A 23,568-nucleotide genomic window follows, 5' to 3' on the forward strand; every position below is an offset into this window, starting at 1 on the left:
AAATGTAAAACTTAGTAACCTGGACGAGAATGTTCCATCAGTTGTCATTACGATTTTCTGTTATTTTCTAGAGTGCGGTATGGTGGTTTTTTTTTTTTGTCTTTAAATAGAGACCAAGAAGGTATGCCCACTTTAAGCCCTGGTTTACCATAACATATGTTAGACTAGTATAAAAAGAAAGCATCTATTTCTCACGCCATAGTCATTTGCATAATTCTGTCTCAAAATGGAACAGTACTTCATGGATACAACACTGATTTGTTGCTCAGAATCCTACCTTGCTACAAAAGATGAACCAAGAGAGACTTTTTTACTTCTATTTTACTAGCTAGTAATAGCTTGTTCCCTTCTCAGTTTTTTGACCACTGCTGTGTATCACATAGATCTCAATTGAAATGTCATTACTCTGAAAGAAAGCAGACAGCATTAATACCAAATATCTCAGTTAAGGTCAGAGCAATTAAACTGGACAAAGACACCTGTAAGTAAGTGTAGCTTATTCGTTTATGTTAAGGATATTTGCGTAGAACTGCTTTCAGCTTCAATTGTTCAAGAAAAATTCTATTCAGACAATTATAGGCGAAGTATAAATAAATACTTAACACCTCTGTGTTTCCATTGTAACCCAGTTAAAACAACATCAGTGTTATTGAATGAGTTTGTTTGGCAGCCATTGTAATGTCCTTCCCTCCTTTTTAGACACTTCGAGAAGCCATGCGCAACAGAGTGAGATTTGGCAAGATGTACAAAACCCCTTCAGGATTTGGCTTCGAACAAGCAGATGTGTGAACATTTTTTTATTTTTTCTTTCCTGTCTAATGATACCAGAGCATCAGTAGTTTGTGTCTATAGTCTCTGCTGATGAAATATTTGCTGATGACACTGTTGGAGATACAAATACTTGTCTGGATCAAAAATTGTGTTTTATGGAAACAGCTTAACATAAATTACACTCCATGGTTTCTGCCCTCTTAAAGAGCCTGATCTCATCTTACATACATAAGATTTGCAAAGGAATGTTTACAAAGAAATCGGGAAATAGTACAAAAAGGAAAGAGAGTTGTCAGAGCAAAAAGGAACAAGACTTAACTCAGATTGGACAAACAAAGAATCCAAAATTTTCAAATACTTTAAAAAGCACTGTTAAAAAGATTGCCAAGTGTCCATCTGCACGCAACTTATCAGCTGAAGAAGAGGAAAGTAATAGAGAATTTTCACTTTCTCCAACATTCAGTTACAGAGTTGCTATAGCCAATGGACTGCAAAAGCACATTTTTGTAACAAACAACAATAATGAAGATATAGTTCAAGATCTGTCTTCAAATGACAGTTCATATTCTGAGTCATTAAGTGAAGTAAAAAGTAATAGCAAGAAAAACGAATACTTATCACACACAATGCCTGTGAGACGGAACAGAAAAAGCTTAAGCAGCCTTGCAGCATCTGATGGAAGTTCAGATGGAGAACGCACTTTACACACACTGAAACTTGGAGCTTTAAGAAAACTAAGGAAATGGAAGAAGAGCCAAGAATGTGTCTCATCAGACTCAGAACTAAGTACATGGAAGAAAACATGGGGCTTAAGAAGTAAATCTCTAGACAGAACTGGCCGTCACCAGAAATCAAATACTCTAGAACCTGGCTTTAGTTCAACAGGTTGTATTAGTCAAACCCATGATGTTATGGAAATGATCTTCAAAGAGCTTCAGGGAATAAGTCAAATTGAAACAGAACTTTCTGAATTAAGAGGGCATGTTAATGCTCTGAAACAATCAATTGATGAGATTTCTAGTAGTGTTGAAGTTGTACAGAATGAAATTGAACAATTGCGAACTGGATTTGTACAGTCCAGAAGAGAAACTCGGGATATACATGACTACATTAAGCAGATAGGCCATCCAGGAAACAAAGCAAGTCTGAGGTTTCTAAATGTGCCTGAAGAGAGGCTTGAAAAAACTGAAAGCATAGTTTACAAAATATTAATAGATAAAATGGGGTTTTCAGAGGCACAAAGCTCTATTAAAATTGAGTTTGCCCAAAGACTGGGACAACAAAGAGACTGTCCAAATGCAAAGCCAAGACCCATTCTTGTTTACTTTGAGTCATCACAACAGAGAGATTTGATTTTAAAAAAGTCTTATAAACTTAAGGGAACTGGCATTGGAATTTCTACAGATATATTTTCCCATGACATAAAAGACAAAAAAGAAAGAGGACTACCTTCCTCTCAGACATATGAGAGTATGGATATGAAGCTTTTAACTGTGGAGACGAAAACAAAAATGCATGACTGGGAGTCACCTGACAGTGATAAAGACTTGGAATCAGATATAAATAAGAACAGTTATGCAAAGATATCTAAATCAGCACTTCAAGTAAAAACAAGCACTGCAAAGGGGAGTATTGAGTCCCCACATACTAAAGACCTTAATAGAACTGCTGACAACAGCACCTTTTCACACAGAAGAAATTATGGCAATCAGTCACCAGAATTTGACAACATGGAAAAACAATCAAAGACCTATTATTCAGACATGGCTCCTTTGTGGCATTTGCAGAACGACTTTGCAACACCAAAACTTAGCCGTTCAGAGTCAGATTTCTCAAAATTGTGTCAGTCTTACTCTGAGGATTTTTCAGAAAATCAGTATTTTAGCAGAACAAATGGCAGTTCACTGTTGTCTTCCTCCGATCGAGAACTTTGGCAGCGAAGGCAAGACGATTCTACAAACTGGTACGACAGTTCCCAGGAACAGACTTTTGTCCAAGATATGCAACAGTATCCAGAGCAAAATGAAGTAGAGAATACAGAAACTGTTGACAGTGGAGTAAGCAATGGAATAATATGTGTATCTGGAGACAAAAGCCTCTATAGTGATTCTCAGCTTTCTTTACATGATGATCTTTCCCCATGGAAAGATTGGAATCAGTTGGAACAAGGAGCAGATTTGGGCCTAGACTCGTCCACACAGGAAGTTTTTGTGTATGACATGAGCAGCCTTTCGGATCAACAGACAGATTTTGGAAAGTGCCAAAGTTCTGACCTCCAGTATGATACTGAAAGCTATGATTTAACCCTTGATGGTACTTCTCCATCATGTCCAGGCCTTGATAGCGAATCACAAAGTCAGTGGACTGGTCAATACGATGATTATCAGGAAACAAATTCTATTTCCTCTTATCAGAATCAAAACAGATTGCCTATGATGTACCGAAGTCAGAGTGAACTACCAAGTGATGACTCGGAAGAAACAGCCCCTAAATCATGGCATAGCCGATTAAGCATAGACCTTTCTGATAAGACTTTCAGCTTTCCTAAATTTGGATCTACACTTCAACGTGCCAAGTCAGCTTTAGAAGTAGTCTGGAATAAAAGTACACAAAGTTTAAGTGGATATGAAGACAGTGGATCATCTTTCATGGGAAGGTTTAGAACTTTATCTCAGTCTACTGCAAATGAATCAAGTACAACACTAGATTCTGATGTTTATGCTGAGCCTTATTGCTACAAAGCAGAGTATGAGGAAGACTTAATTGAACCACCTGGTGAGAATGAAACAGACTACGTAGAAGTAATGGAACAAGTCCTTGCTAAACTAGAAAATAGAACTAATAGCAGTGAAACTAGTGAGCAGGTCCAAGAATATGAACCGGGGCAGCTTTCGTATGAAACTCCATATACAATACTACCAGAGGAGCAATACGATACGCAGCTTGACAGTGTGGACAGTGAAGAGATATTGGAAGTCGAAAGTGACATGGCTGCTATCATAGAAGTAAGGGAAGATGAAAATCAGAATGTCCCAGAGTTGCTTATTGAAACTCCAAAGAAAAAAAGAATACGACCATCATTTAAAGAAGCTGCTTTAAAAGCATACAAGAAACAAATGAATGATTTGGAAGAGAAGATCTTTGCTGGAGGTAATAGTATTTTAATATTGTCTTTTAAGTAAAACAGTGTTCTTACTAGAGTTGGATGTTAATTTCTTTACGGTAGCTGATCTTGCTTCCATCAAATTTGGTGACAAAAATTCTGCTTATGTCTGTTTTTTTCATTGGGTGAAATAGTCCCATGGAAGTCAAAAGGCAAAAATGTTACAAGTTTGTTTTGAAGGAATTTTCTGAATATGTTTAGTCAAACATATTGTATTGCTTTGAATTTCAGTAACTTGAAAATTAAATTTTACAAGATTGAAATCTTATAAAAAGAACTAAATTAGTACATTGTTCTTAGTTTTCTTATTGCTTTATAAATGCATTCACAGGAGTAATCCAGAGTTTCAGTAATCCAGTGCTTTCTTTAGCTATTTTCAACACATGATTGGTTCTATATTCACCCGGATGAGCAGTGTTCTGCATCTTGTATGCAACCTATAACTTGTTATGTACTTGTGAGATTGCAAGTCTAAATGATTTTAATTCAGTGCTTAGTTGTGCTCCCATTAAGCCCTCAAACAAGTAGTCAGTCCCCAAAAGGAAGAGAAAGGTGTGGAGGAGAGACGAGAGTGTAAATGGTAGCATCCACGTATAAAGAGGTGGTAGAAAGGAGCTTAACTCACAGGGGGTGTTGACGCATATTTGTTCACGATCTTTATCTTTTGTGTTAACAGACTTGAAAGCAGGCAGTCATATGCATAACTTTAATTCCTATAGTAATACACAAATGTGGTGATTTTCAATATTAAGATATACTGTAATGCTAATGTTATAATATTGCACATACATCTAATTGGGAGCACATAATTACTGTAGCTAGCCAGATGGTAATTGTCACCTTGACTGAATCTTTGCTTTCTTTATCTGCCTTGAAAAAATAATCATCTGATACATTCATTTTAAAGATGAACTGGGCCTTTGGCCAAAGATTTGTATTTACTACTAATGAACATCCAAAGCTTGAGCTACTATAAAGTTTCTTTTGTACATGGACAACTGCTTTTACAATAAACGTATAGTCAAGTTGAAAGTATGTTACACAAGCAATTGAATATTGCTAATATGAAAGTTTATTTTGAAGTCTATTTTTACATTCAAAAAAAGACACTAGATTGTAGAATTGCATTTTGTAGATGTTTTTCTACAGTACTATGTTAGACACTAGATGGTGTGTGTATAAAGCAACAGTTAGTAATAGCTAGTATTTTTCATTACTTTTTCATGATTTTGAGGCATGGGAGAGGGGGATCACTGTCATTTTACTTAGTCATTGTTGTACAATAGGCATATAAAGGCTTGAGAACCTACTTAAAGAAGTTACACAGGGGAGACCCGAAATAGTGAAACCCCAGTTGGTTCCACTATTTAAAGTCTGTGCATTTGTATACATTATTAGATAACATAGGCTGTTAGAAAATGAGAACTAACTTCAATATTACACCTCATGTTATCAGTTCTATATATTAAATGTATTTGTTCTTTTAACCTAGCAAGTGAAAGACCTCTTTCAGTCTCATAGTCTATTGACTCTTTTCTTCTGAATTACTGAAGCATTTCTTATAGTATATTTAGAGAGAAGCCAACTGACACCAAAGCCAGTTTATAAAAATGTGTTATTGTGTGCAGTCTATAGGGCATAAAATGTCTGCATGGTTACAAAATGTCATACTAGGATCTCCGTTTTTGTTTCTACTGAAATAAAGGAGAAGGGAATATAGCAAGAGGGTGAAGGGAATTTACAGATGAACTGCTACAACAACATGACTTCTCAGATCGGTCTGAAAATAATACGCATTGACCCTTGAGTAGCAGTTCTGTTTTCTCTCCACATTTTGTTTTCCACACCAACAGGAAGGAAATGTGTTTCAATCAAGGATTCTGTCTCAGCAGTCACAAACTAGTTTGTTACTACTGTATCTTCAGGTTCTGTAGCATACCTGGCAATATTTATTAACAAAATAGTCTTTCATTGCTTCTATCTAATGCATGAATATAATATTTTAACTTTTAATGTCTGCAGAACACCTAACAGTTCTTCAGAATTTAAAACTTTCAAAATATATTTCCTAGCTGGAGTGGTCTACTAAAAGATTATATTACCTGAAAAACTGCTTCTGCTGAGTGGCATACGGTATTACTGGAGTAAAATCTTTCTTGCTTTTACTTTCAGTGAACTTGGATGACTGATATTATATACTGTCTATTCACAGATAATAGAATTCACAGATGGAATCTCCATCTTTGAAGATATTCAAAAAAATCTGGACGTGGTCCTGGGCAGTCTGCTCTAGGTGACCCGTCTTGAGCAGGGTTGTTAGACAAGATGACCTCCAGAGGTCCCTTCCAGCCTCAACTATTCTGTGATAAGGAAATAAGTTTTTTGAGTACTTTGTATGCAGTCTTTGAAGAAGGATGTCATCTTAATGTCAGTTTGTCCTCTAAGACAAAACACGACCTGTTTAACTTGTGTTTATTACTTGAATTGCACAACAATTTTGATTTTAGTGTGAGAAACAACATTTTGTAAATCAATTCTTAAAGGAGTTCTGCAAAACACAAAATGCACAGTTTGTTGCCTATCAGTTTTCACAACTTGCCTTTCCTTTTTTACATGTGGATTCATACATGTCCAGTGAATACTTAATTTATCATTTGAGCAAGTAGTCGCTTGAGATATTATATCTTCCTTTTAAGATGTGCAGGAGCAGCAATAACTTTAAAGAAAAAGTGACTAACAGCTGATCTAGGGTTTATATGACTTTTGTAGATGGGGTGTTTTTTGTTTTTACTCTCTCACCCCTATAACTGATTCAGAGTCAACTTATGATTTCTTATTTGCGAATGGAAAAGTACTAGTTGCAGATCAAGTTCCTTGAATTAATCTTCATTCTATAATTGAACCATAACCTGTTGTTTAATGAATTATTTCATCTCTCCATGTAAGCAGGAGCAGGTAGACAGCAATCTGGCCAACCAGATATATAGCCAGATAATACAGTTAGTGTAATTTCTCCAATTTAGTACAAAAGAAAGGTTTAGAATGCTATTATTTTCATTCTAATAACACATGAGGTAAGGTCGTTGAAACTTTGGTACATAAATAATTTACTAGTTAAGAAGAGTCCCATTGGATAGTCCTATTCTCTGTCTCTAGCTGGAGAGAAAAAATACACTATGGACTGATTGCTCATGTATTATTTATTACAACGTGGTTTTGGAGACATTTCATACTGAAATGAAAGTAATAAGGTATATGGATGAGAGGAGATGTGAGCGGTACATGAGTAATCCTTGGATTTGAAGTTCTGTAAGGATACAGAGGCATTGTGATGATGCATGAATATTAATGGAAGGATTGATGGCTTTTCAGAAAAATATCAGAGAAATGCTAGCCAGTGGTTTGTTTCTTTGTACGTTGTAATCAAGAATAACTCTTACTGTTTTCTTTATTGTTCCAGTCCTCACTTGTTATTTTGTAGCTTGCTTTTTCCCTAGTGGTTTATTTCATTCAATCCCTGTCTTATTATCTTTTCCAGGTGTCTTAGAATAAGCATCATTCCCTCCCCTGATGAAACTGTCGCTCTGGATAAGCTCCAGAGTTGCATGCACTCTTCTGAGTTGCTTTTAATGATAACATAGACTTTCTAGGAATGGTAGTTTATGAGAAATAGTTTCTTGATCTAGTTAATGAAGATCTTGCTGATTGTTTGGTGATTGGTCAGATTTTAAAAAGCCTTTGACCTGAATTTTCTGCCACAGAGTAACCTGTAGATTGCTTATGGTGTCAAGATGGGTGAACTCTTTTTGCTTTATACATACATACAGTGGCAAGCCAGATTACAGGGGCCAGGGTGGGAGTTGCCTCTTTAACTGTGGATTAAAGTGGGTTTTCTGTTGTTTTATAGGAAGGATTTGTATTGCGTTTAGTGGTGTCTGAAGAACAGAACCTAGAGATCATTATCAATACAACCTTGTTTTGTAAATGCCTGAAGGAGGAAATGTGATGCTAACGTTTGAAACCAAAGGAACCACTAACATATTATGACATTCCCCTTACAGTGTGGTAATTTAGTTCCACATTAAGAAAAGCTGTCAGCAAAATAAGTATATTACTAATGCATATTTCAAACTCTGTCTAATTGAACTACAGTCTTTTGAAACAAGTATCTGTTTTCTTATTTTGACAGCTTTTCTAGCCTTTTTATAATAACCATTTGCTGAAACTGCCTGAGTCAGCTGTATTTTGCCAAAGAGTATAGACTTTAGAAGTTACTTTAACCTCGTCTTGTGGTACTCAGGCTTTTGTTTTCTTTGTCTTACCTCCTTCATGGTTGTTTTTAATACACTTGTATAGGTGCACAGTTGTTAGTAACTGATAACTATAGTTAACAGTATTGTACCAGTATTGTTATATGAATATAAATCTTGGATTTGGACTTGAAAAGATCAGTGCTGTGGCCTAGATGAAAGCCAATTGATCTGGTATTGTTTAGTAAATGAATCAGTCATTTTATAGGCATTCAGGTGGAAACAGGATAAATAAAGCCATTACCTTGGTCACAGCAATTGCATATTGGTTGGTGGTGACTGTGGTAGGGAAATAAGAAGCCTGTTAGAAGATAAATTGCTTTTAAATATTAAAGAGTTCTCCTACACTCAATCTACATTAGCTGTGTTGAGAAGTGGGCTTTAAGAAAGGACCACTGTTGTTTGAAAAACAAATGAAAAGTAGACGTGTATCCCGTCTTATTTCTTAATTGCTTGAGGTAACCATGTTGACTAATTAAAATATTGTAAATTGTGTCTGTGGTGTTTTTCTTTTTTTAAATAAAGTTCCTTATCAGACTGCTGGTGCAGATTTGGTAAGGCAACAGTGTCTAGTCAGATGGCAGAATTCTAGTTCTGTATTTAGTGTATAAAGTGTATATTTTATACACTAAATAATAAAGTATTTAGTGTATAAAATACTACAGCAGTTAATAAAAATAGAACATGCCAATTTGCAAGTGTTATGCCAAACTGAGCTGCTAATTCCTTCATTGACCAGTAGTAACAGCTGATGTCAGTCAGTATAAAAGAAGTTGATAATGGCTGTTTTTTCCCTGTTTTAATCAGTTTGCCATTGTCATAACAAAAGTAACAGTTTGTGGTCTTGCAGGATTTCTTTGAAATCTGTAAGACCCCATTGTGGTCAATCCCAGCTCAATCCTTCAAGTGTTTTGTTGTTAAAAAATTAAATACAAACTTAAGTTTATACTTATCTTTTGGTGAATAACTGTGTCATGGCACTAATGAAGGCTTAGGTGTAATTAAATCTAAACAAGCTGACTTGAACTAATGCAGCTTTAAGTTTATACAGTTTTGACATAAGCACAGTCTAATGGAGAAAAAAAAAGTTAATGAATTAATATACTTCAGGTAGTCTTTGTGTCATTGTGAAACAGCCCAGACAGGAACACTTCTAATTAATAAGAGTTAACAGCCATACCAAGCCCCAAAATTTTCTGTTCTGTTTTGAAATATTGAAACCATAGTATTCAGTGGTACAAGATTTTGTTTCTATTCTAACATATCCCTAAGAGATTTTTTTTTTAAGATGGAGTGATAAAAGTCTTCATTAATATAAGGGCTGATTGTGCATGCTGTGTGGCTGATGTAATTTCTATGCAATGTGTTGGTTTTGATTTTTTTTTTTTTAATATATTCACCTACTGTATAAGGTATAAAGAGCTGGATTTGGGGACATAATGCTTTTCAACAAATGCTGATTCATCTATTGCTCTTTTCTTCCTACGTAAATAATGTGAACAGGTAGATTACAGAAACTTTTCATCACTGTAAATTCTCTTCCATATTCACATCAGAAAACTGTGACAAAGGAACAGCTGTGTTGTGTAAACAGGCTGGGGAAGAAATGGATACCCTTGCTATACACTTGAATAGACGTGTGGTGTTGAGGAAGTAAGATTTATTGCAAGTTAAGGAATCTATTTTGATGCTGTATTGGGGATGACTATGGACTGCAGAATTTAATAATCCAGTTTTTCCAACTGTCTTTTTTTTTTTTCTTTCCTAACTTCGTGTTTATGCCTGCCTTTTGGTCAGGTAAACAAAATGATTGGTATCCTTAACTTTTTTCTTTTTTTTTTTCTTGTGGGGTATGAAGCTGAAGTAGGGGGAAACTAAATACATTTTCAGATGGTGTGAGTAGGAATTGATAAACAAAATGCATTCCTACACTCAACCTACTTAGCTAAAATTCTAGAAAATCCTTTTTCATAGAGATATATATGTATAGATATACACTCTGGAAATCTTCCAGTATTATAACAAGAGTAAAATAGCGTTCTGAAGGTTGCTTTAGAAAAATTACGTGTGGGAATCTAATCAGTTAATGATAAAGATGATATATCCATCTTTTGTCTGTGCAGAAAGACCAAGTAGTTACATTCACCACCTACTCTAAAGTTAGGACTTCATGAAAGGGTGATCTGCATCAGTTGCTTGCTACTACTGCATGTTCAGTTTGTCAAAAGAGTAATTAGAGTAAGGAAAATTATAGTACTGAGAGTAGTAATCATGATCATGATCATCATCATCTTAGAGACTTTTACCATTCAAATAAAAGCAAACCCCTATTAACAAGAAGTTACGTTTTGTTCAAGATCTGTTAAAAAAAAATAACCCAAGTTTTAGAAACCTTAAGTGAAAGAATTCTTTAAAAATGGTTTAATATATCTTTCAGAAAACAGAATAGTGTTCTTATGGCTGATTGTATTTTGATTTTGTAGTTATAGACTTCATGTTTATCAGAAAATTTTAGTTTGTAATACTGCATGTCTTTGAAATAAGGATAGTAACCAAATAAATTCAAGATCAACAGTTTAATTTAGCACAGCAACTCTTACTGAATCAGTATGCATTACATCAGGAAAATGCGTCTCACAAATACACCTCTGTAACAGTCTGGGAATCCAGAAAAAAAATATATTGTTATCGGATGCCCTTTTGCTGGAATAGCTATACCTATTCTTTAAACATAAAAAACCCACAAAACCTCAAACAACCTAAACCACCAAAACAAAACCCAAACAAAACGCAAAAAACTCCCACATTCTTTATCAGTAAGGTTAGCAGAAATCGTTCACATTTTGGCTGTTTATTAAAAACAAACCAACCAACCTAATGAAACAAACCACCCCAAACCACTTCTGTTTAGAGATGACTTCCTTTTTTAGCTAAATTAATTCATTAAAAGTGCTAGTTTCCTTCATGAAAGAAGAAAGTCTTTACTACTCTCCTCTTTACGAGAACAGGAGAGTATTTAATACTATTTTCACTGACTTCAGAATTAATGTATATTGATTATTATTAATGCAATTTGCCTGCCCTTTTTGTGCCTAAACAGATTTAAAATAAATTTGCTAGAGCTAAGAGAAAACCTGAGCGTGAATATCACTTCCAAGGACTTACAGTGGTTCTGCCGTAGAAATGAATGCAAATCAATATTTTATCACCAAGATTAAGAAATGTTTTCTATTTCATTATTTATTTATTTCTAATTATCTTTTTTTTTCTATTTATTTCTAAAACATCAGATCACTATTTTAGAAGCAGAAATAACACTGCAATATTTTATAATGCTACTTTAGGATAAAAGGAATCTTTTTAAAGCAACTGGCTGAAAAAATACCTAGATATGCATTTAAAAAAGGTAATGACTTGGAAAACATGAGTTCATAAATATGCTTTAATCTTCCTCTGATCTATTGGGAAGTAGAATGTCACAATAAAGTGTGAAACTGAATGGGTTTTTGCTGCCCACTGAATGGGTTTTTGCTGCCAAAGCGAAGTTCTGACTACTTCCATGGGACAGGTGCCAGACTTTTTCTTTATGCATATTTTCCAGATGATCAGTGGAACACCTACACAGTTGTGTCTCCCTGGGACACTAAATAGGAGAAAATATCTGAAACCTCTCCAGTTCCTGCTGAGGCAAAATTATTGTTGAAACTGATGAAACTATCAACCATAGGATTAGCCACCTTGAACAGCAGAGTATTCTTAAAATGGCTTGCTCTCCAAGATTACAGCTGATGCGCTCAGCAACTAATGGGCTTTCATTCCACAGGACCAAACACAGAACTGTTATGTAGTTAATGCATCAAAAAAATTTGTGGTGTGAACACTTGAGTCTTAAGTACCAGCTGCTTTGACCTCATCTGCTCTTATGGCACTGAACTATTTGCTATTGCACGCATACTCTTTTGCCCAAGATGGTCAGCAGCTCGCTGACCTATGTCCCAGGCAGCTATTTAAAATTCCTGCCCTACTGTTACTTCTGCCTATGTTCTTACCACAAACCAACTTCCATATCTCAGGGAAATCCTCATGTTCAGTGTAAGAAGCACCAAGGAACATGCTTTTGCTTGTTAGAGTCCTCAGGGACTATTCTTACAATTAGTATCAAACCAAGTGGCTGTTTTCTTGGATTTCTGTGGAAGAAATGCGATGGGACTTCACCTTGCAAGGGGGGACCATGATATAGCGATCCAAGTCAAATATTTTGTGGCAATGTTGGCTGTGTGATACGGAAAGATTTGCAATAATCAATTATCTGTTTGCTTTTACAGGCTATAATTGATTGCTTGGTTCTGTTTACTGTTATCGTTTGCATCAAGAGAGAAAATATGCCTCTTAGCCTTTATGGATAACATGCTTTACCATTCTGATGTGTCCTGGGGTTGGATAGAGTGCTTAAAATGTGCTCTGCATTTTACTCACTACCATCAGTCTGACAAGCTGGAGACTGCCAAAAAAACCCTGGTCTTCAGAAGAACCATAGTTTTTTGATACCACCAAAACTTAAAAAGCACTGTTATCATACCGAATTCCCTAATCAAATAGTTCTCTTGATAATCAATAAGTTTCAGAAGTTGGTAGAAGCATCTAGTAGCTGTTGAAAGACAATAGAAAACAAGAGCCTTTAGAAGTCTTATGAGACTCAGTTTCTAAACACCAGAGATGTTTTTAAAGCAGGTCCTCTTGTTTGAGATTTGCAGACCGGTTTATTAATAAAGACACAAATGCAGTTTTTATCTTCACCAAGCTGACCTCCTCTTTTGGCTCTCAGTGTATCCGCTAGTAATTTTTCTACATCACTGCTAGTAAAGTGCTGGCAGCAATTCTTCTATTTCTCCTGTCAACCAAGCTTTATTCAAGTTTGACCTTCTCTTTGTCAGACAAGCATCACTCATCTCTTATGATGCGCTAGCTTTAATATTATCTTTCAAGCGTTATACAGTGTATCTTCCTAGAATATGCTTTAGCACAACAGCATCTTCTAGGCTTGCATACTCTAATATTCTGTTCTGTAGTGGTAATATTAGCTTCTGGGTACAGCATTTATTATTTGAGCATGGCTTAATTTATGTTATCGTTTTGGACAGATAATATACTTCTTTAATGTGCCGCTTTTGTTTGATCCTGGTTTTCATCCTTTATTTCCCTTTCTTAGCAATACGTTCTAATTAGAATTGTCCAGCTCAGACTACAAACTACTTCTGACTGTGGGTAATTTACACGTTATTTCCATGGAACAGCTGTATTGTTATCTAATTCCAACAAGTATTATATGTAAAGGTTTTGCTTCCAGGAATGATGTAATTATCAGCCAGTTTGATGTTCTTGCAACTGTTTTGCAGAATTAAAGATTAAAATGGTACTTTGAGAGAACACTGAACTTTAGATTTTCTTCATATTTGGTGTTACACAATTATACACACTTACAAGAGTGAAAAATCAAGGTAGTATACATAATATCATTGTAATCCTAAGGTTTCCTATTACAGTTCTAGTGCGATGGTGAGTGGGTGGTGAAATAAATGTTTGTGATCATTAAAGAAAGAGATGTATATTAGGATGATACGAAAGAGATGTATATTAGGATGATACTCTCCTGCTTAAAAAAAATGCAAAAGTGAAATGACACAAGGCTTGAAGGATGCTTATGACCAGGGGGTACGGGGGAGATCTTCTGAACCTCTTTGGTATAAATATGTCTGCTGACTGATGAGACTATTGCCCAGTTGTGTTTCTGACGGTATCATAAACTACAAAAGCAAAGGTTTGTCTTCACTTCTGTATCTTCCTTGCTACTTTATCTTTCATGCTGGAAGAATCTGCCTTTTTTAGCATCCTTTAGAGGTTTGTTTGTTTTGTTTTCCTAGGAAGTTTGTGTATAGAAACTAGTTAACTTGTATGATGAATTCCTGTTTTGTGTAGTAAGTTACAGATGGCAATATTGCTATTAATAATAGATAATTCAGACCATGTGTTAATTTTAAAACAGTTGATAACAGTGTAAAGTTCAACTTCTATAAGATCTGCTAGTTTTCAGACTGAGTTTATATAGTAATTGTGCAGCATTAATGAACACTTGTTGCAATTTTACTTAGCCTTCTCAAAACCTTTGAACTGATACATGGACAGAAAATAACTTGAGGGTTTATTTGAGGGGGCTGAAAGAATGCCAAATAAGCCTCCCACTCTCCCCCCATCTGGAGGATGACTTACCTCAGTGGATACTTGTGAACCATTTTCAACAGAAGCCAGGATTTAGTGGGTATGTTGATTGTTATACAACCGTTTAACATCTGGAACTTCTTATTATTGGAACATTAAAGACTAATTTTAACTAGGGAATACTTTTAATTTCATGTTTACTTAAAGGTTTGTATCTGTTTATGGGAGGCTTAGGGAGCGATAGTAAAGAAAGATGATTAGAGATAAGTAGTAAAGAGTCGTACAGAGCTGGAGAGAACTTTCTAGCTAAGCAGGAGCATGTTAATATTTGTTTTGCTAAATATTTCTTAAGGTTGCCCTCTCCTTAAGTTTTTATGTTCTATCATCAACTCTTAAGAATTCTGTGTAGAAAATGAGCTTATTTGGAGAAATGTGATATGATTGCTAATCATCACGCTTTCCTTACTGTAATTAATGATATGCTACTTTTTCTTCTTCTTTGTATTAATTGTTATAATTATATAAATTTAAATGAACTACAGAAACCTTGTACCACTACTGTATCCTTAATGAAGTTAAAACAATTTTTTTCCTCTTTTTACGATTTACCTAATTAAATGTACTTGAGTGTTAAATTATCAGACTGCCTGAAAAAAAAGGAGCGGGAGAGGGGAGGAACTTTCCTTTTGCCTTCAATATTTAGCATTTGTAAATATAATTTTCAGTAGTAAGTAACTAAATGACCATCCTACTCTTCCTTATTCTACTGCACATATATATGGAGTGCACTGAGCTGAAATAGCAGCAATTACGGAGCAATATCACCCCATGGATTTTTCCTATAATCCTAGTAAAACACCCTCCATTTATCTAAAATGACATATGAAATAGAGGCATAACGTGAAGTCTATACTGGTATTTCATAATTTAATGAATTTTCTCATGAAATAAAAATCTAAGGAAAACCAAAGTAATTGAAATAAGATAAGTATCCTATAGAGTTAAGTAAATGAAGCAGCATTTACACTGTTCTTGGTATGTTCATAAACTTTTTAGGTTAGTTGTTTGCCATAGAATGTGTGGATGACAGAAATGAGTTATATGAAGATATGCCGTTTTAAGTAAATCATCGTCCTTCAGCAGTATAATCTGAGATGTCTGGTCTTGTATCCCTGATTTGAAAATACGTTCAGTGGTCTCTTACATAATCACAGTTCATTTCTTATCTACGTCAAGGAAAGTTGCTGTCTCTTCTGGTAGCCTAATGACTACTAGAGTGAATTGCTTGGTGACTGTACACTTCCTGATTTGATGCTCTCATACACACAGAGAACACTTCCACAGTTCAGATTATTTCACTCATGGTGAGTTCAGAAGAAGCAACAAACAATGAAGTTTTCAAACTAATTTTGTCTCTGAAGATGCAGTCATTTGTTGCAAAAAGGAGATGCTCTCAAAATCTTGTTTTGAGAAATTTGCGTCAGTTGTCTACTTTATGCAATTTCTATTTAGAAAAGAGGCCATTAGACCGGTGCATCTATTTATTTATTTATTAAGTAGCAACTGCAAAGAAAAAGAAGTTAAACCAGAAACATAATACCTTTTCTCCCTTCCTAATTTTTGATTGTCGCTCTCCTTCCTAAATTTAGGCAAAATTAGGTTCCAGTAGAGGAAGTGTAGTGAAATTAGATGAAGCTGCGTGAAACTCAAGAGAGGTAAAGAAAATTTCATATGTCCATCTCTCATGCTCTGAAATACAAAATTCCATTTAATGTAGAAGACAAGTCTCAATAATTTTTTATTTTTTAATATAACTTTCTAAAGAACCAAATGAAACATGTAATTCATGTGATTCTTTAGGCAACTGGTAGCAAAGTACCTGCAAACTATTTAAAAATTTTATTCCACATAAGTAATACTGACATTTATTATGCATCTTTAAATGGTAGTATTGTAAATACTATTATGATTAGATATTCCAGAAAGAAGGTGTAGGTTGCATGAGCAGAGTATGGTGAGGCTTCTTGCCTTACAAGTAACGTCCTGCCTAAAACTTTCCTCAGTCCCCAAATTTCTCTTCACCATTTGGACTCTGCCTTTTTTACAAATTTGAGAATTAATTCAGTCTCAGACCTCCTACTTATAGTCTTGTTCTTATATCCTCTCTTGCCTTTCTTCTCATTCATTTGTCTCAGTGCTGCTCTAGCACTTTGGTTTTAACTATTCCTCTTGTTTCCTTTAGCCCTCATGAAAGCAGATCCCTTTTTGTTTCCACAGCCAGCCCAGCTTGCAATCATCTAGTTACTCCTAGCTCTGCTCTTACCCTGCTTATGAAAATGCTGTAATACTTTCGTAGTGGGAAAGTAGGATCATATGGTTGTCCAAATCTTCTTTATATGCTTGTGGAGAAAGAGTAGCCAATCATATATGATGTTGAGGGATGAATACATTTCACAAACAAATAAATAAGAAAATGTAAAGAGTAAACTCATTTTTATAAATGTACTCAGTCAAGTGCGGGTAATTTGACAACTGAAACACTATAGCTTAATTTAGTCAAGAGTTACTTTCTGAGGCAAAATAAAAATTCTAGTATTTTGAGGGAGGAAATTTTGAAGTGAGAAAACATCAGAGTAATTCATGTCCCAGCAGAAAAAAATACCTGAATGGATTTTTCTAAAACATAAAAATAAAAATTGATACCACGTCCATTTATATTCAGGAGAACAACTATGAAAACTATCAATTCAAACTCTTGGTGCACAGAGATGTGCTTACTCTATTTACACTAAATAATGGAATTTACTATTAGTTTTAATTTAATGTTCTGTATAACTCAAAACATAACTTATCTTTGTGACAATAAACTATAGTTCATTCTTTTAGGCATAGTCTTTCTAAAAAGATTGTTCGCAATAGCTGTAAAAGAAAAGCTAAGAACTTTAGTCACGTGTAAGAAAATGGCTGAATTTGTGATCTCAAATGAGTAAAGACTGTTGCATAGTTGGATTTTCTGTGAATTCAAATTTAGTGTTGTGACATTGCTAATACCTAGTAGCTCAATCCTCTAACTTTTTTTGGATAATACAAAATCAGATACAATCTGACTGGTAAAACTTATTTTGAACAACTTATCTCTAGTTTCTGTTCTGCCCATTCTTGTGCATTTGCTTTGCTTTGATCACATAAGTAGCCTCTAAAATTAGTGGCATGGTAGAGCCTTTTAGTTCCCTGGATTGTAGCTGCTATTCTATATGCACCTTTACATTTGCCAATATATTTTTCATATGTATGTCTGAATGTGATATTTTTGTGTAGATAAACCAGTTTAAAAATGAAACATGGCACGTGTTTGAAGTGTAAATTATCATTTTTAATGTATGTAGCGTGGGATATCTCCAAACATCTTAAAAATACCTGAACTATTTAAAGAGCCTGTAGAATGTATACTCCATTTGGGGAGGAAAAATGGAAAGATCAGTAAGGTGACAATTAAAACAATGTATGCACTGTACTATAAAGCGTAAAAAAAAAAAGATACATTTATTGGAGGAATCATATATAAAAACAAATTAAAATGTATTTTAAAATTGACAGATGATGAAATAAGTGTAGCTTTTCCTGTCAGCAAATAGTCTGATAGTAAATGTGAATACGTCATATTTTTGTATTAAGCAATATATAATTTTTATATATATATATATATAAAAAAATCATATCTTATACTTTCACAATTGTAGTTCTTCTGTTGGCATTTGGGGGGTTATTTCTGTCATTAGCCTGCCATTCTGAATAGCCATGATAGAATAGAATAGTTACAGTTTAGGTGTTTTGGGGTTTTTTTTCCTATCCTTAGTAGAAACACTTTCATTTTTCTTGAAAATAGAGCATTGCTTTTTGAACACTGCAACTATATTAAATATATATTCATTAATATTAAAATATATTAAAAAAAAAACAAAACCCCTAAAAATCATGTGGAGATGGGATACAGTATAGAAATTCTGTGGTATCTGCACAGTCCTTCATAAGTGGCAGGGGGTCGTATCTACTGAAAGCATCTTTTTGCTTGTTTAAAATGTAGTGACAGTGGTCTTGCTGCAATGATACAGCTAAGCACAGGTGTTACTGGGATTCTGCTCTGCATTAGCAGGTTAAAACAGTGACAGTTTTTTGTAGCATAAGATATTTTCTCAGAGACTGTTTTGTCTAACCTATATTCCCCTTCTTCCCAATTCTCTTTCAGATAGCGGTTCTGTGGATGAAAAGGTTTAAAATCACGTATTTACTATAGGGATCATGTATTTTGTTGATGTTTGTTTGTGACTTATTTGACCTGTTTGGTTCCTTCATTTTAGTTGTGAAATCTGCATGTTTTTCCCAGCTTTCCACTCTTTTGTTCTCCTTTGAGCGTATTGCAAACGTGTTGCATTTATAACAGGATAACCCTCACTGTTGTGCTTATCATAATTGCCAACACAGGGGTCTGCTGCTGTCAAACATGGTATCTGGGATTTTTGCCTCTAATTATCATCTACACTGCATACACTATAGGACTTAAAGGAAAACAATATTTGGGATGCAGTATCTTATCTTCCCATGGGTTCTTCCAGTGTGTTTCACTGAATGCTGAACGCTACCAAAATGTATTCCAAAGCAATAGTTACTCTAGCTTTGGCCTGGAGCTGACCCTGCTAAACATTTTCATATTAGGTGTTATATGTTTGAGCAGTTAAGTTCTGTCCAAGACTTACTAAGAGCAACTGAGTAACTGCACTTTTTTTGGTCTTTATTAAAGGCTCGGATAGTAAGTGGAAGTTCCTTGGATACTTCCAAACTTTATGCAGTCCAGGCGTTTAGTGGGTAAGTACCAATATGACTGTGAATTTTGTTATTTATATCTGCAAATTAGTCTTATAGTGTTATGTAGTATTTTTTCTAAATTTTGTTCTTATAAGAAACTGAATTATTTTAAAAGTTAGGTAGTCATTTTGTTATGTATGTCATCTTTTAATTTTTCTAAGTCCTTAATCTTTAAGAAATTAATACAATTCAGTTGCACAGGTAAACTGGATGAGAAAATTCGTTACCTCTCTGCTTACAAAATAAATGCCCTTTGAAGCTGTAGTTTGATTTTTGTCTTCATTTTAGTAAATGTGTAGTAATATAATAATATCAGTCTAATTTTTGAAATCTAATATTGAAAGGTCAAGGGAAAAAGATCTTCCATATGCTAAGAGTGAACATGGCAGAAACTTATACATCTTTTTTTTTACTGTCTCTAGATAGAATTATCTTACATCCAGTTCTAGGCATTCTCTCCTTTGAGGAAAATCTCTCCTCCCTATTTTGAATACCTTTTATTATTCAGTTTGGAAAGGAAAAAAAGTAAAAGCCATTGGTAATTTATCATTAGTATTAACTATATAAAAGGGATGTTATCGTCTTGCTGGTGCACTACATAATGTTTGCTATAGTTACGCTTTGTTACAAAGAGAAAGCAATGATATCAAATGAATTTATTTCCATCTTCTTATTTGTACATCTTAAAGGTTATACAATAGATTCTAGACACTATGAAGTTTTCTTATTGAGATTCCTACGTTTTGGGTTTTTTTCCTTTAAAAGGTGCTAATGGTATTAATTTGCTTAATATAATTCACATGCTGCTGTGGAAGGTATAATTAGAGTAGCATTTAAGAGCACTGTCAAGCTTTTCAGTGGCTTAGGTAGTTTCTGTATAGTTTGTCATACCTTGAAGTGTTGTATTTCTTCCTTTTTGTAGCTCATAGCAACTTCAGAGTTGCAGTAAAAGTGTGAGACCATATGTGACATTGAGCAGGATTAGTTGCTGAATGCAACGTGAAACATTTTAAATATTGTAAGAGATAACTGATGTATTTTTTCATCTAATGTGCTCTTTGGCATTAGAATAAAATTATAGTGTATGTCTCTTGGCTCACAAACCACACAGTGCTTTCACTTTGATTAGTTGCCATTTTCTCATAGGGTTGAAAAGGTCAAAAATATCTCAGTATTGAAATGATAAAAAGTTTTGCCTTGTATATGGATCAGCACTCTTTCTTACTATGCCAAAACAGCTACTCCTTCTTTAAATGTGGTTTTCTAAGTACTGTATCTCTCTACGTTTTACAAATAGAACAATAGAAGTGCTGTGATTTTTTTTTTTTTTTTTGTGACTTCCAAATGCAATACATTAGTATTTCTGTTTGGATTATATTGTTTGTCAACATGAAACTAGCACATCTGAAGCAACTTTGTTTCTCTTGATTAGATTACTGATTTGAATACTTTTTCAGCAATGTATTATCCACAAAAACATTAACTGAAACTCTGTATGCTTTTGTGCTATGGAATATCAGTTCTTTTCTACTCATAGGCTTTCATGGCCTCAGATTTGAGTAACTTATGATTTGAGGCACCACAAACAGTAGTATACTTCACCACTGAGAAGCAGGTATCTGACATCTTAAAAACTATGTGGTAAGCTGTGGTCTAAGGAAACTAAGAATGATCATACTCAGAGGCATTTATGTGTAAGCCTGGCACAAAACTTTGGGGTTTGCATATTAAAAACAACAAAAAAAGGAGCAGCTGTTCATACTATTCAACAACTATTTTGGAGAAGTTTAGTGTATAGGTTACTGCATAGTTTTCAGAACTAGTAAGAGAACAATATTTGACATCATACTGAATTCAAATTCTTGAAATACAGTGTAGAAATTGACATTCTCAGGTACATTTATAGGTGCTGTTCAGTGCAGAATTGTATATTACATTCAGTACTGTATTCCTAGAATAAGAAGAAATGGTTGTTTTTCTCTAAAAAATGAAAGGACTCAGAAATCTGAGACCGAAAATAAAGCTAGTCCAAAATTGTCTTGGATTTATCATCTGTGGTTTCTAATGACCCAGTTTTGATCACGGCATGTGGTTGGCCTTTCATTGCTTAAGCTAGAGAATTATTTCTTAACATAACCAAAATCTTAAGGAAAATTTTCAATTTCGTATTATTTTTCTTTTTTCCTTATTTTCCCTTCTTTAAGTAACCTACTTCTTGTTGCTCTGTTCCTTTTATTGTTTGCCCCCAATATGAGTAAGCTTAAGAAGAGAGAGCTCATTCTGTCATATTGCTTGCAATCTGCAAAACCAGAAAAGAAACAGTTTAACATCTAGTTATTGTGTAGTTTAGGAATAGCATTTTGTAAGCACACTCTGTGAGTGTCGGTACTGACAATCAAGCATTGATATTTATGCATGCAGGAAGCTGCATGTGACCATACAGTTCTGCTGTATGCATAGCCACTTAGTTAATTACAGTTTCCTAACAGGTATAGGACTTAGAAAAGTAGTGTAAAGACTGTATAGAATTCTTATTTTTTGTGGGTTGCACACAAAAAACAATCTCATAGATGTAAGGAGATTTTTTGCTACTGACTGGGAGTATACAGACAGAAGTGCTCTTTTAATCGCCCGTCTTCCATTCGCAGGTGAAGAAATTAAAATACTGAATCCTCTGAGAATAAACTGTGTCAATCCCTTGTACAGACATCCTGTAACCACTGCACAGGACTTCAAGTGACTGACAGTAGCTCAATACTAGCCCATGTTTTTAGATTAAACCTGACTTCCTTTGCTGACAAGATTTAGATTGGGCCTCTACTCCCTCTGCTGCCTGCAATATCTTTGTGCAAGTCTCTGTTTCACTAGGCCTCCCTGAAAACAGTGATGCAATTTTCATTTAGCTTCTCATTCAGCTGAAGAATCCTGACATGTCAAAGACTGTTGTGGCTCTGTTTTAATCACACTTTCCACTCTACTCCTGCATGCAAAAATTAATCATAAATTCTAGGTTCCCTCAGCCTCTTCACTGCTGGCGTAACTGGCTACAGCCTTAGCTATGACTCCTTTTCCCTCTTACTCTTCCCAAAAGGTGTTGCTATTTGATGTGAAGGGAGGTTCTTTCCCTCACAACCCTTGATACCTTGCTTTATCTATGTAGAAATATCTCAGTTGCCTCTCCTGCCTTACTCTTCCCTCTCTCTCATAGCGCAGTGCTGTGAACCCACCTCACATGCACCAGCACATCCCAAGTCCATGGCATGGACTGCAAATCTTCATTCTCTGCAATGATCTCCACATGGCTGCACAAGATTAGAGAAAAGCCAGGATGAGAAAGAAAAGGCAAACACCAAATACAATTTTCCGAGGGCTGCTCTATTAAAAGGCAAAAGCTTCATCTTCCCTATTCTTTCCATACCAGTAGAAAAAAAATCTTAATTTTATTTTTCTTTGATTGGTTGAAGATGAGACACTTTTGAATTCATTTTTTCAGTATTTTTAAAAAGTTCATGGAGGTCAGCTGGATTTTTCATCATGTATCTGACTCTAGGGTAGTACTGTTTTACTTTTTCCAGAGACTTACTCTGTATAAATTCACTGCTTGCCTGATGGCAGTGATGTCACAGACTGATAATTTTACTACATGGCCTAATCCATTCTGAAATTTGCTAATGGTACACAGATGGTGCTGCATGCAGATAATTACTCCTTTCTTTCAGTGGCATGTTCTCAATGGTAAAACGATTTATTTTTCTTCTCTGACAAATTCAACTAGATGATTGTTATGCAGAATATTTTCAGAAGCATACAAAAAATAGTCAACATTACAGCTTTTTTCTTGCATTGAATGATAAATTGTGTGCCCTCAGTTCCATCTTCTATGTCAGGGTGGTTATTGTTGGAGGTGGGGAGGGCAGTGGAGAATTTAATGTATAACCCACATAACATGAACAGTTTGTCTATGGCTGTAGTATTTAATATTCCAAAGACTATACACAAAGACTGATGTTTCACTGTCAATGCAGCATTGCCCTATTTGTTAGTTCTGGTAATGTAGCTATTCTGTTTTTCAACAAAACTTGATCTCACAATCCAGACCAGTATATTAATCTTTACTTCCAGCTGATAGCCAGCACTCTTTGTATACTTACGGTCCTATTAAATGTTATTAGAAGGATCAAATTTGTGCATAGGAGAATTTCTAGTCATATCTCCAAAGTTGCGGCTGTTTCAGAAAAGGTGCAA

The 23,568-nt window shown here is 34.8% G+C and overlaps 1 protein-coding gene across 1 annotated transcript in view; it reads left to right on the top strand.

Annotated features, from left to right (window-relative positions):
- Positions 1–956: 956 nt before the first annotated feature.
- UNC13C (unc-13 homolog C) overlaps positions 957–23,568 on the top strand; it is a 155,548-nt gene continuing 132,936 nt past the window's right edge. Inside the window, 3 exon segments of the mRNA XM_086620088.1 lie at positions 957–3,921; positions 18,707–18,729; positions 19,259–19,323. Of these exon segments, the coding sequence (XP_086476214.1) occupies positions 957–3,921; positions 18,707–18,729; positions 19,259–19,323 (3,053 nt within the window).

Source organism: Tauraco erythrolophus, chromosome 14, assembly GCF_009769465.1.
Source record: "Tauraco erythrolophus isolate bTauEry1 chromosome 14, bTauEry1.pri, whole genome shotgun sequence".
In the NCBI taxonomy this organism is placed as follows: Eukaryota; Metazoa; Chordata; class Aves; order Musophagiformes; family Musophagidae; genus Tauraco; species Tauraco erythrolophus.